This window comes from Gallinula chloropus (genome assembly GCF_964237585.1).
Source record: "Gallinula chloropus genome assembly, chromosome: 1".
In the NCBI taxonomy this organism is placed as follows: domain Eukaryota; kingdom Metazoa; phylum Chordata; class Aves; order Gruiformes; family Rallidae; genus Gallinula; species Gallinula chloropus.
This window is the reverse complement of record NC_140085.1, coordinates 82,182,974-82,196,184: the sequence shown is the minus strand read 5'-3', so window position 1 is coordinate 82,196,184 and position 13,211 is coordinate 82,182,974. Positions and strand designations below refer to the sequence as shown.

The window sequence follows — 13,211 nt, the reverse complement described above, 5'->3', positions numbered from 1 at the left end:
GCAGGAGTCAGGAATGAGCCCTTGGCCTTTTAGTAGGCCAGGATGAGTGAGGTACTCGAGGGCATGACCCTAAGAGTGGATCTCCTCTGAGAGGAGGGGCCCAAGGGAAAGGGGGGAGGGTGACAGATGGAGGCCAAGGTAGGAGCATGACCATGGCTTTTATGGCTGAGATGGTTGAGAAGTTACAGAGTAGCAGAGGAAGGCGCTCAGCTGTGATGGGCAAGAGCTGGGCTTGCTGGAGCTCACCCATCATGGTGCAACGATGGAGCTGGGTGTGCTGCAAGGGCTGGGGAAGCTCCACCCTGGTGGGAAGAAGCAGCTCTCAGGTCTGCCCCTGCCTCTCTGGGGCAGAGGGGAGTGGGGCCATGCACCTGCCTGCCTGCAGAGAAGACATTTGTGTGGATGTGTAATAGGAATTCCATCCCCAAGTTGGTTATGGTACTGGTCTGGAGTGGAGCTGCTTTACAGGGTCATACCCGAAGAGCTGTGGACTCACAGGAATTACTTGGTATTTCTAAACACTAATTGCTGCTGCATTTCTTTCCATTTTAAGAACCGCTGTTATGAGTCATGAAGCCTTAAAGGAAACAACCATAAAAGCTCCAAGTTTAAGTTTGGCTTAGGTTTGTTGCAGTGCCTTCTGTGAGTGAAGCCGTGACAGTATTCACACTGTTTCTGTGGAGTTGGGGACGCCGGTGCAGTTGTGTTTGTACAGGACCACAAGTTCTTTTGCTGTACAAGCCTGGAGCAGCTCTGACCGCGAATTTCTGCACATTTCCTCGCAGGTACCTGATCTCAGCAGGGAGTGTGTGACTCATGTCTGTGGCATGTATTTCTTCCCTGAGCTGTTCTGAGGCAGCGCTGGGGAGAAATTCGTACAGTGAAATGTGAAACTTATTTTCTAGATGTGATCTGTTACAGGTAATTAAAGTTTGTCCTATTTTTCCAGGATGAAATCGGTCCTTGCTCTTTGCCCTGCTGGAGGGGGTAAGGAGGAATAGAGGATCTTTTAAGGAAAAAAGCAGTGACGTAGGAGGGACAGGAATATGCCAAACTTACTTCTGTTCAGGCAGCTGTGAGTGTTGCTATCACTGCTTCATCAGCTCAAAGCGCAGGCGCAAGGCCCTGCTTGCAAGGCTGACCCTGATTTCAAGGTTACATTAATCAGAGTTTGTGTGAATGTTCCTGGTCCTCCAGCCAGGCAGTATCATCATCCTCCTTGGCTCCAGCACCCCTGTACCCACCTTGAAACCCTGCTTAAAAAGTCTTCCTTTCACCTTGTAACAAGAAGGAGCGGCAGTTGCTGTGCAAGGCTGTAGGGACGTGGCGGTCGTCTCTTCATCTTCCTACTGTCAGAGTGTGTTAACTTCTTTGAGCTTGCTAAACAAGCAATGAGGTGTAACATGTTGAAAGAGACACAGGAACAGCTACAAGTGTGGTTTGTTTTTCAAATTTCATTTTATTTTTATATTGAAAAGGGGTTGAAAGCTTATTTAAAAACAGAGTGCAGCTCCCATTCATTTTATAAATGGTCCAAGCAGATGCTGCAGGAGGTGCTAGGTGCAGCTCCCTGGCAGCAGTGCCAGTGCACCCCGGCACCACCCTGTAATGCAGGCACAGCTGAAGGAGTCTCCCAAGGCTGAGGAACAAGGTGAGGCGTAGCACCACACCCCCACCCTGGTTGTGCTGTGCATTGGGAAGGGGGGCAGATGCTGCCCCAGGTTCATACCCGTGGCTTGTGCTGCAGGCTTTGCTGTCGGGCCGTACCCTGCCCTCGCCCCGTTTGACTGCAAATCTCTTTTCTCTATGCTGAAACCCAATGCTGAAGGAGGAAAAAAAGGCTGTGAACGGAGCCTTGTTTCACAGATTGTTATGGTTTCAGGCAAATTGTGCCCAGCATCAGCTTGTGACAGCCACAAGTCCAGCATGGCAGAAGGCTGCCTGATTGCTTGTTTGTAGAAGGCATCTCAAACATGCAATAACCTAACAGTTCTCACTGGTGCTGTTAAACTCTTCTGTGGTGCTTTGCCTTAATGCACAGGAAAACCCAGCGAGGCATTAGGCTTCCTCACATGACTTGAGCAGCCGATGGTGTTCTCCTGCTGTAACGGGGTATGGAAGTGCTGATACCAGCAGGTGGCCTACGTCGTTTCTAGCCGCCTCTTCTTCAAGCTTTGGCTTCTCCCGCGGGGGCTGCACACTGCCAAACAGGGAGAGAATGAGAAATAGGAGGGTTTTAAAAGTGCTTTTTCTGCTTCTAAAAGTGCCCCTCAATTCCTTCCCCCCTGCAAGCTCTTCCTTGCTAGGACAACTGGGTGGAAAACCCACAGAGTTCTCCTAGCCCGCTAAGGCGCAGCTCCAACTCGTAATCTGACAGCACTGCTTCCAAAGCCCAGAGCTGCTCTCTGGCAGCACGTACCTAGGTTATGGTGGCTGGCACAGCTGCTGCTGCTCGTGACTGTAGCAGGTGGCTGCAGCTGTGCAAGTCTCGCAGAGGTTTTGTGATGTATCATTCTGTGAGGTGTCCTGGTACGAGTCGTCATTTGATGACATCTATGGGGTGTTTCAGGTGTCCGGTGTCCAGCTGCTGTGTCTGTCATTTTCTGACCCATTGTCTTCAGATCAATAGACTCCAAGGAAATGTCCCAAAGTTCAGGATCATCTAGAGTGAACAAAAAGGTGATTGAACCAAGGATGTCAGTATTGTATTACAGGAATGGAGATATCCCCAGGACCAGCCCGCTCTTTTCCAACAAGTGGTGGCCCCTGCAAAACTGTAAAGCAGCACTTGCGTCCCCACAGCGCAGGGAAACGGTACTACCCCTTCTGCACTTAATGTCCAGGCACTGTGGTGTCAGTGTGACCCAAACAGCCATGGTGATGACACACCCCCCACCCCCACAAATGTTCTGGTTCTGTGCAGCATTGACTGAAAAGCATGGTGTGTGAGCTCTTGTAGAGCTGGGCACCATTTCCCTGCCACTGCAGCGAGGTTTGTATTCCGACCTGTATTTGAGCTTCTGTTGTTCTGACCTCTTCAGGAGTTTTACCCTGACGCTGTACTCTGAAGAGCTGACTTAAAAGCTAATGACTGAACAGGTACTACTCATCGCCTTCTGGCTGACCTGCGAAGAACTCCTCCTCTATCAGTAGCTCCTGTTGTGCTGTTGCTGGCGTGCTGTGCTTTACAGAAGGATCAGCTGCTGCTGGGTGGAGGTAACAGAAGATGAGCATTAGGAACACAGAACCACCTTTGCTGCTTTGTAACAGAGCACGAGTCTGCAAAGGTAAGTGGCAGCTGCCACCACGTACCCTCTTTATTCCTAGCACCGTTTATGTTTTGGAATGGTGAGCCTCTGTACCTGATGATGGCTGATAAAAGCAACTGTGCTGCTTCAAACTGTTTTTTAGCCTGCTTACCCCACCCCCGAGTCCCTGCTTACCCCACAGCTGTCCAGACTTCCCCATGACAAAAGACCAGCGTACCAGTAGCTAATGCAATGTTCTATTTGCCTGCAATCGCCTTGGTGAAGTGCTGCAGCCTCAGCTTGGGCACAGCAAGTTAACGACACCAACAGCCACTGTGCTGCAGAGTTTTGGAGTGGCTGGAAAGCTGCAGGGTTTCTTTAGAGCTGCCGCTATAAGAACACGGAAGGGTGGAAGAGTGTGAAAATCCTCCTTCCTTTGGTCCTGAAGGTGTGTGTGCCAACAGCACAGGGCAAAAGCGAACGAAAGCAGTCGGGCTCCATCACAGAGAGGAACACGTCTGCCAGCAGCTCTCATTACAGCTGTCACAGAATCACAAGGTTGGAAAAGACCTTTAAGATCATCGAGTCCACCCATTTCTATCCTAAGCTAAACCATATCCCTAAGTGCCTCATCTACCCTCTTTTTAAACACACCCAGGGATGGTGACTCAGTGATTTCTAATGCCAAGCCTTACCCTGTTTCCTGCAAGGAGAAACTACTGGAGCCTGACGCTTTTTCTCCATCTGTTCCCGGAACTGCTGCTGTAGCTGCTTTTGTCGCAATTTCCGCTGGTAAGTGGCATCACGGTCAGTAGCCAGGGGGCCTGTATCTCTGCCCCTCCCCCCACGCAAGCACAGTGTTAGAGAGGATTTCAGCAGTTACATTTTATGAAGGAAAAAACCAACGTGACGGAAAACCCATTACAGTAGCATTTTATGGCACCTTCCAAAGTGGGCCTCTGTGTTTTAAAAGGTACAATAACTTCTCATCAAGCTTATGAAATGAATTTGTAATCGCAGCCTCACCTGGGAGTATTCAGCTGTTTCACATCTCCTGTCACCAGTGTGGCCTCCCTCTGACCAAGCTCACAAGCTGATGCCACCTCACAATGTTGTCCCCCTCCTGCGTTCTGCCTTTCCAAACAGCTACTGTATCTTGCTTTCTCTATTTCAGGCTCATAGTCCTGCCTCTTAGCCTTGACCAAATCTAACTCAGGGGGTATCTGGTAAAAGGAATGAAAAGAAAACATGTTCAGGAATGGAAAGAAGACACATCCAGACAATTCCTTCACTGACTCAGTGGAACATGCACAGGCTTTTCTGTCCAGTACTGATGAAAAACTTAAGCTTGTTTGCTCCAAGTGCAACAGCAAGTTTGGAAATTGAAATGCATTTTCAGCAGTCATTCAGTTAGTTGATCACTGAATTCATGCAATGGTGTGTTCGTGTTTCAGGGCAGATATCCCATGTCTCCCTGTACTGTGGTCCCTGCAGACCAGAGCAGATGCAGATGATGGATGCGGAATCCTACAGCTTCCCAGACAGTCTCACAGGGCAGCTGTCAGCTTTGACGGTTCTGTTTTCACACTTGTATTAACGGGCACTGTAGAGCCTTGCTCAGCCCTGCTGTCAGGAGGTCGGTGAAGAAGGTACGCTGTTCTCATCTGTATTAATGACCAGATAGTGTGGCTCTGTGATTTGGCAACGCTACCAACAGACAATGGCCCTGGCAAACCAGAGATCTGTGCTGCCTTCACTTGGTGAGGTGGCACTTTGGATCTGCTCCTCCAGGCTGAGCTAGCAAGAAAGAACCATCTCAGAGCTCCAGGCTGGCTAGTGGTTTGGTCAGTCTTACTGGGATGAAGGCTAGGAAACTCTATGGATCAGCAGTTACAAAAGGCTTGCGTTTTCCTCAGTGAAAGAGGTGGGTTACCGCCTAGAAGCCTGCTGCCCCCACCTGGTATGAGGCAGGAGCTAAGCAGATTAATGTTGGTTACTGAGGTAGCACCTCAGTAGCAGCCAAGACATTACAGCATAGTTATAAATAAATTGTGATGGCTCTGAATGAACAGCGTTAGAGTTCTTTTGTCACTGATGAAGATGCACATCACAATTTCTTGTCCTTCTCTAGACCAAAGACCTCCTAGAGGCACTTCTCCGCAGTGTTGGTTACCTCAGAAGGTTCACTGCTTGACCTAGTACTGCAGCTCTTCCCTTGCAAACTGAAAGCTGATGAGGTAAGGAGCCTGAAAAGCAAAATGAGATGTAACATGGCTTCTTACTCTTCAGTACGGATAGAACCATGTTATAGCAGGGAAAGTGAGCGTTTGGGTACGTGGCAGTTGTACATGCTAATTCTTCCCACATTCAAGAGCCGTGGTCTGCCAGTAGCATGATGTTGATATTTAAAACAAATAACTTGGAGTGTAGATCTTCCTAATGTCATTCTCCAGCCAAGTCTAGCATATCCTGCTCCCACAACTCAGGTACCGAGACGTTTCTGAAGTCAAGCAGAGGACATTTGCAGGGCTGGTTCTACGCTCTTCAGGAAGCAAAACAAAATCATGCTGCCTGCTTTGCTATCCACAGTAAGGCTTCGAAGTGACTGGCAACAGCTAAACATCTAACAGTTTGCTTTACCCTTTATATCATGGAAACACCTAATAGTTTGCAGTGTTCTGTTGGGAAGGATTGAATTTGGCTAACTGAAAGTTAAAACCACCTTTGCCTGCTGTTACAGAGTAACTGTTTGTTAGCTATTCCAGCAAGAACAGAGAGGGGTGAAATACAGGCACACTGCAAATTGTACATGCAAGTGCCATGGGGAGCGTATGTTCTGTCTAGCTGTGATGTGTATCAGGACCTGATAGGCTTCAATAGCAGCTGGTAACAAGACAAAGGAACCATCAAATCATATATTGACATTGCTACTGCATGGATTTTGTTTAAAATTAAGTGAAAGTTCCAATTAAAACAAGCAGCTTAGGTATGTGACCCACCTGGTATTGTTTCTAGGATATCCTGGTCTATGCATATTAAAAGCTTTATTTGAAGGAGGCAGTCTTTCTCATGGAAAAAACCCCTATTTTCTGCCAGAGCTTCCTAACGTCTAACGAACGCTTCGGGACTGAATGCAGTAGTCCTGACTTTGCAGCAGTGCACAGAGGAGCTGTACCTGCTTTAGGGTGGGTGACAGCGATAACAGATGTACTGCGTGTACTCTTCTGCCCTGCCTGTAGCTGCTGGTTTTATGACCTCTTGCAGCAGTTGGAAACAGTGTCCCTGTTTGCTGCTATTTCCCACCTTTGTTTTTTGTAAATTATTCCTGAAGAAGTACAGTAGTGAGAGGAACATGACAAGTGAGTTTGATTCTTAAAATTCATAATAACAAACCGGATTGTGATTGTGCTACCACTGACAGACCGAAGTGAGACATGTATTCTGGTTTTTTGCCTCACACAGGGCAAAAGTATCCCGTAAAGAACATGCATGTGGCCTCAACAGACTCTGTTCTCCCAAAGACTTCCATTTCACCTGCCTGAAGAATATATTTGACACCGCTGTCATTGCTGAGGTGGCTAGATGACAGCAATGAACTGAGTTGTTCCATCAAAGAGTCTAAAGAACATGGAGAAAATGGCACCTAGAACCAGGAAGTTGAAAGTTCAGAGCTTCCTGTGGTAACGTTTACCCTGGGATGAACACAGATGTATGTGTTACTGGCACCGAACAGAGAGAGGTAGGTCTAACGTGGCCAGAAATGCCACAGGAGACCTTGAGTAGGATACTGCTCCTTCACCATAGGAATCTCGCCTACTGCAGCTAGTCAAAATTTTGAGTAGTTGAGGTAAAATGTAAGGGAAGAACTCTGTGGCAAACAGCTCACACAAACTAGTGGGCAAAGGCTGTTGGTCTGACAGCTGGAAGCTCTCAGGGATGAGACGCATTCGGATCGCTATTTATAATCTGTGGCATGAAGGCCCAGGAGCAGTGGGCCTCCCGCCGTCCCTGCTCTAAGGGCCCGTGTACTGCACCTGGCGCGGAAGCTTATTCACGGCTCGTAGATAGTCTTTGTCTAGGATGCAGTTTCCAAGGGCATTCCCAAAGCACCTGAGGAACAAGAGAGCTCGCTGTGACTGAAAATAACATGTAACTCTCACTTAACTTCTGAAAATGTACAAGTGGTCATCTTCACTTACTTGAGTGCCCTTTTCAATCCATCTGTTACTGCCTCCTTTCTTGCCTTTTCTAGGGACAAGGCCTTTGACTTTAGGCCTTCACTGACTCCATATCCCACATCTTCATGGTATGACCCATCCTGTGGTAAAATTTTAAAAACTAATAGTAAGTATAAGGTAATTTTTGCACATACAGGACTTTTTGCTAGATGATGGGCTTGCTTAAACCTGGTTACCTGCTCTTAGCTGGTTGTTCTATACCAAGGTCAGTGTTTTAGATACCACAAGGTTCTCTGGCATGTAACAGTTCTAGAGAGCCACAGTCTGACCTATGCATTCACAGAATCATTAAGGTTGGAAAAGACCTCCAAGATCAGTGAGTACAACTGTTCCCCTACTTCCCCTGCAACCCATATTACTCACTAAACCATGTCCTTAAGTACATTATCCAACCCTTCCCTAAACACCCCGAGGGATGGTGACTCCACCACCTCCCTGAGCAAACCGTTCCAATGCCTAACCACTCTTTCTGAGAAGTTTATCCTAATTTCTAACCTGAACCTCCCCTGGTACAACTTGCAGCCATTCCCTCTTGTCCTATCGCCAGTTATCAGTGAGAAGAGGCTCAACCCCAGCTCACCACAACTTCCTTTCAGGTAGTTGTGGAGAACAAAAAGGTCTCTCCTGAGCCTCCTCTTCTCCAGAATAAAGAGTCAACAGTCTTTCCCTTGCCCACCAGGCAGGTCACCTGGTCATAGAAGGAGATGAGTTTGGTCGGGCAGGACTTGCCTTTCATGAACCCATGCTGTCTGGGCCTGATCCCCTGGCTGTCACATACATGCTCTGTGATTGTCCTCAGGATGACTTGCTTGTGATTTTTTCCTCTTAAATGTGATTCCCAGAGGCGCTGTGACTGTCGCCAATCGGCTCAGCCTTGGTCAACAATGAGTCTGGTCTTGCACCCAGCTGGTGTTTACTCGGTTGGGCCTAGGGAAAGCCTCTAGCTGTTTTTTTGCAGAAGCCACCCCTGCAGCCCCCCCTCTTCCACCAGAATCCGGCCAAGCAAAACTACAACACTGACCCTCCTCCTGACTTCACCAGGAATACAGAACTCCACCATTTCGTGGTCACTCTGCCTGAGACAGCTCCTGACCACCACACCCCCCAACAGTCCTTCTCTCTGTAGACAGAACAACAACGACAAAAAAAATCCACTTACCTTAAGCTGAACTTTCACAAATGCACAGACCCCCACATAGAACCTGCCATTGTTGAGGTCAACAAAGTCTGGGGGAGAGAACAGTAACACCCTAAATAATACAAGGGATTTCTGATCCATATTTAGATCTCATTTTGTCCTTTGAGGACATTCATAAACCCGTAGCATCCTTGCTGAATGTGCCCAAGATACTGTATCACCTTCTATAAAATTGAGCACCATTTATAAAACATTAACTGTAGTCTGAGAATGATGACTTGCATATATGCTCTGGGCATGTTACGTGATACTTTCTGGTTATCAGTGGCTAAACCTGCTAAACACAACTTGCTACTACATGTTTGCACTTAAACGTGAAAGAAAGAAGAGTTGTAAACATTACTTCTCATTGAGCTGTATAACCTGAATGTTCAAAACATAACAATTTTCTCAGCTGGAGGGAAAGGTTTAAATTATCCATTTATAAAAACAGCAGCTGAAAAGAAACTGTTGTCTATAAAAGTAATTTCTTTCCTATAATATGCTACAAGTCTCCAGTTTGCAAAATTTTGCAGAAGGTTTTATCCAGGACAGAGTTCTTGAACAGCTTAAAAAGTTGCAATACAGCTCTCAACCCAGAATCTCTAATCTGCCTGTTTTACACCAAAAGCAATGCTGCACAAGATCCGTAGGGCATTCTAGTTAGCTGTCTTGCAGGTCTGAGAGGAACATGGCACACCTCTGAAAAGAAATAATTTGAAGTTCAAGTTATTGCACTCTGGGGTCCAAAAGTTCTTCAGTTCTCATCTGGTCTATTTGCCCAACTGTTTTGTAAACCTGCCAGAGGTACAAGCCCTTTTTCTACCCAGGAATTTAAACCAAAACATAACGGAATCTTCTGCCTCTGAATTTCTAGAGAGTGACTTGCTGTAGCATTATTTGAAGAAGATAGAAGCTTGAAGAGTGTCAGTCCTTTCTTGACTGGAAAGGGCGGTGGGGTTGAGGGGGAAGTGGTACTGAATGAATGGAAACCAATGAAGTAGCTTGTTTTATGTCAAGAATCTACCAGGCTGAGGTAAGAAAATACTTCTGTAGGTGGGGAGGAAAAGAAGGAGGTACATTTCTGCAGCTTCATTGAACTCCTTCAACAACCAGTCTTTAGTCTAAGCATAGCAGTTCTTCTACACCAAGGAGAATAATCCTCTAGTAGGTACTACTTCAGCTATTGACATGGAAAAATATTAAGCTTTAAGATCACTTGAATACCATTTTCTAGAAGAATTTTTCCACTCCTTTCTACTGTAAAAATCTCAGAACCAGGTATTGGCTAGAAGAAGAATCTGCAGAAAAAGATGGGTCCCTAAAGATATGGAGAATATTAACTGAGCATATTAACTTGTTAGAATATAAAAATTGCAGGTGGGTATGAAAGTTGGCTCAGGGCTGCTGGGTGTTAAATAGTTTAACTGTAATTACTCTTGACTGAGTGTTCCCACAGAGATCAGAAAACTTGATTAGAATACTCAAGAATAATAATAAACATAGTCATTAGAATAATGACTATGACATATTCCAGTGCAAGATCTAAAAAGAAAACAGAAACTCCATTGTTCTTTATTTTCTCTCATTCTTACTGAATGCTAAGACATCCCAAAGTTCTACCTGCCTCTCTGTGGGTTCTTTGAAGTGATCAAGGTCTAGGACAGATACCCTGGTCCTTATCTTATTCTTATCTTCAGGGCCTCACAGAGAGAAAAGAAGAAAGACTTCTTTATCCTTAAGAGATACTTACCAACATTCTGCTGAGTGACTGAATGAGCCCAGCCATTGAAGCCAAACATCTCATTGGCCAGACTGATTACCTTGTGACCCTCAATGTAACAGACCTGAAAAGCACATATACATAAATATATAAATATATATATGTGCATGTGCACACATATACATGCTTTATTTTAAAGAAGTGTTGCACACATCTTACACTTAAACTCAGCTAAGTTCCAGGTTCAGATAATGGGAATAAAAGGGCAATGGTGCAGCTTTTGGTTCACCTTCTAACAGCAACTGGGATGGAGGGGGTGAGAGGAGGTGTTACATGATAATAAATATGACTTAATCAGGGGAAGGCAGAGCTCGCAGGCACTAAAGAGGGTAAAATGTAGCCAACATTGTGCAATGCTTCATATATTCCAGTTCTGGGAAAAATAAGAAAAGCATCTAAATGTTCCCTAAGTAGATAAATATTCTGTTGTAATGGATGAAGCACTGAAAAGTTAAGTGTTTTGGGTTTGTTTTTTTAAAGTGTAAAAGGAACCTGTGCCTCAGTAAAAGCCAGAATTTATGTTACACTGACTTTGCTTTCCTATCTGCATCCTAAACTGCTAGTGGAAAAGAAACTTCAAGAAAAGCAAGGGTTAGTGTAAACTTTTTTTTTTTTTTTTTTTACCCTAGTTTTCCTGGAAAAAGACATGAGTTGAAACATCTGTGTATGTTTGTACATACCTTTTGTCCTCCTCCAGCTTGCCGACTGCTGATGTACTCTGGACCCAGTCTCTGACGCAGAGCATGCTGGATAGCTTGATATTCACTTGCTGTGTATTGATACTTGACCAAAAAAAAGTAAGACAAATCTCACCCTCCCTGTTTTAGCTCCCCCTCTTCTAATATCACATCTTTATCTCATTTTTCCATGTATGGTACTTCTAAGAGGTGCGTGATCCATTTTTAGAATTGGGATATAATGAACAAGGGAAGACCTCAGGGTGTGTGTGCACATTGCATTTGTGTATTACACTGGGCTTTCTTCTCTTGAAGCAAATGTATACAAGCATTAATTACTGAGCTGGAGCAATCATTTTTCACTTCTCACAATAGAAAAACTGGGATGAGCCAGGCCTATTAGTATTCTATTGAAATCTTAATGTAGCCACAATTCTAGTCAAGGCTGACAGGAACACATATATGAGCTTATATTTTACCTCTCAAAAAGAAAATAAAATATCTCTATGACAACAGGAAAAGCATATTTAGGAAATAATATTTAAAAAACACCATTTGCCATCAGGGCAGGGAGGAGGGCAGCTTAGGTAAGCAGTCAAAACAGGAATTTCTTGAGGAGTGTTCAGCAAATTCCCTTCATTCAGGGAAGGTCCTTTCAACAACCCCAAAATCACTGGTGGTGTTAGACACCACCAGCATCACTGGAAGCCTAAAGTGTTGTAATATTTCCTCCTTGTCTTAGTAGCAATACAATTTACAGTCTGCAAAGGCTCAAGAAGCCTAAATGCTTGTTTAAGTATTCAAGCACTAAAAGGCTTGTGTTGCTATGCTCTGATGTGGGACAGAACAGAGATTTCCCCACCTAAATCCTAAGTGCTGTGTACGCATGTTGGCTGCCCTACCATTCAGCAGAACATAGAATCTGACAGAGCGTGTGCTGTGAGTTGGAACATGAGTTCCACCACCTGCAAAACCTCCCTGATTTGTATTTGGTTCTATTTAAACTCAAAGGACTAACTTTCCTTTTTTCTGACATGGGAATGCCAGCCTGTAAGTAAAAAGCAAAAAGAAAAAGGGAGAGTGCGCACGCCTATGCCATGTTCAGGAACGATGTGTATATGCCTATCACAGAGAATTCACCACCAAATCCAGCCCAGTTTTCTTCCTTCCAAATTATTTTTAAATATTTAAAAATTATTTTTTAATAGCTGAAAGTAGTTGACTTTTCTGAACCAGTATGGAGAATATATGTAAGCATGATCCAGACTATCTGGGAATAGGACACAATAAAATGAGCCAAATTTTTAAGGAACAAAATTAAACCCTTTTGTGAAGATTCCAGAGCAATTTATAACAACCTGAGGCATGCCAGGCTATCATGGAGGCAAATGCAATGTACAATTAGGTTATAGCATAGCCAGGGCAATGATTACGACTCCAGCCTTACTGTACCCAAGTTTAAAATGGGTAAATATGCAGAGCAGATTTCCAGAAGCACAAGCATAAAACTTGTATTTCCCTCCTGGGAAAAAGTTACTGACCTGTCCGAAGCAAGCAACTGAACTGCTGGTGCTGGAACTGCTGCTGCTGATGTGGCCTTCACTGTCTTTCCCTTGACTTTCAGGCATCCCTAAAGATAAGAGAAAATATAAACACTGAAGACAACAGAACTAACATGCCAAAAAGCTGTTGAGGTCCACCATCCAGTGAGTATAACAATATTCTGTAATAGATGTGTTGGGCATTACAGTAATACTTCTCACTTCGTGAAACTGCGGCAGCCACAGCTGGAAATTTGTTTTCTGATATTGTTTCAGAACAGTTAAAACTGTTTAAGACAGGCTATACTACGTAGGTGGAAATGGCTAGTTTCATCCTAGAGGCAGAAGCACTGTTCTGGTCTTCAATCCACAAAATCAGTAAGGGTGATCTTAAACTATATGACAACAGTGAAAAAATTATTTTATCTAAAGAACAAATAAATTATTCTTGCTAGTATAAAAAAATAAATTTAACAGCACCTGGATCCTGCATAAGATCAGAGACTGGAACAAGAAATTAATCATGTCCTGAGTCCTTATTCTAAAT

General features: G+C 44.8%; 1 protein-coding gene across 1 annotated transcript; it reads right to left on the bottom strand.

The window, feature by feature from the left end:
- Positions 1 to 1,441: 1,441 nt before the first annotated feature.
- Positions 1,442 to 12,751, bottom strand: RAD52 (RAD52 homolog, DNA repair protein; the record flags this gene model as incomplete). The annotated part of the gene is made up of 11 exons (XM_084275423.1): positions 1,442 to 2,200; positions 2,420 to 2,662; positions 3,126 to 3,206; positions 3,944 to 4,080; positions 4,275 to 4,471; positions 7,283 to 7,358; positions 7,448 to 7,566; positions 8,646 to 8,713; positions 10,417 to 10,510; positions 11,127 to 11,228; positions 12,665 to 12,751. 11 exons carry the CDS (start codon positions 12,749 to 12,751, stop codon positions 2,142 to 2,144), a joined length of 1,263 nt encoding a protein of 420 aa, XP_084131549.1. The 3' UTR covers positions 1,442 to 2,141.
- Positions 12,752 to 13,211: the final 460 nt, after the last annotated feature.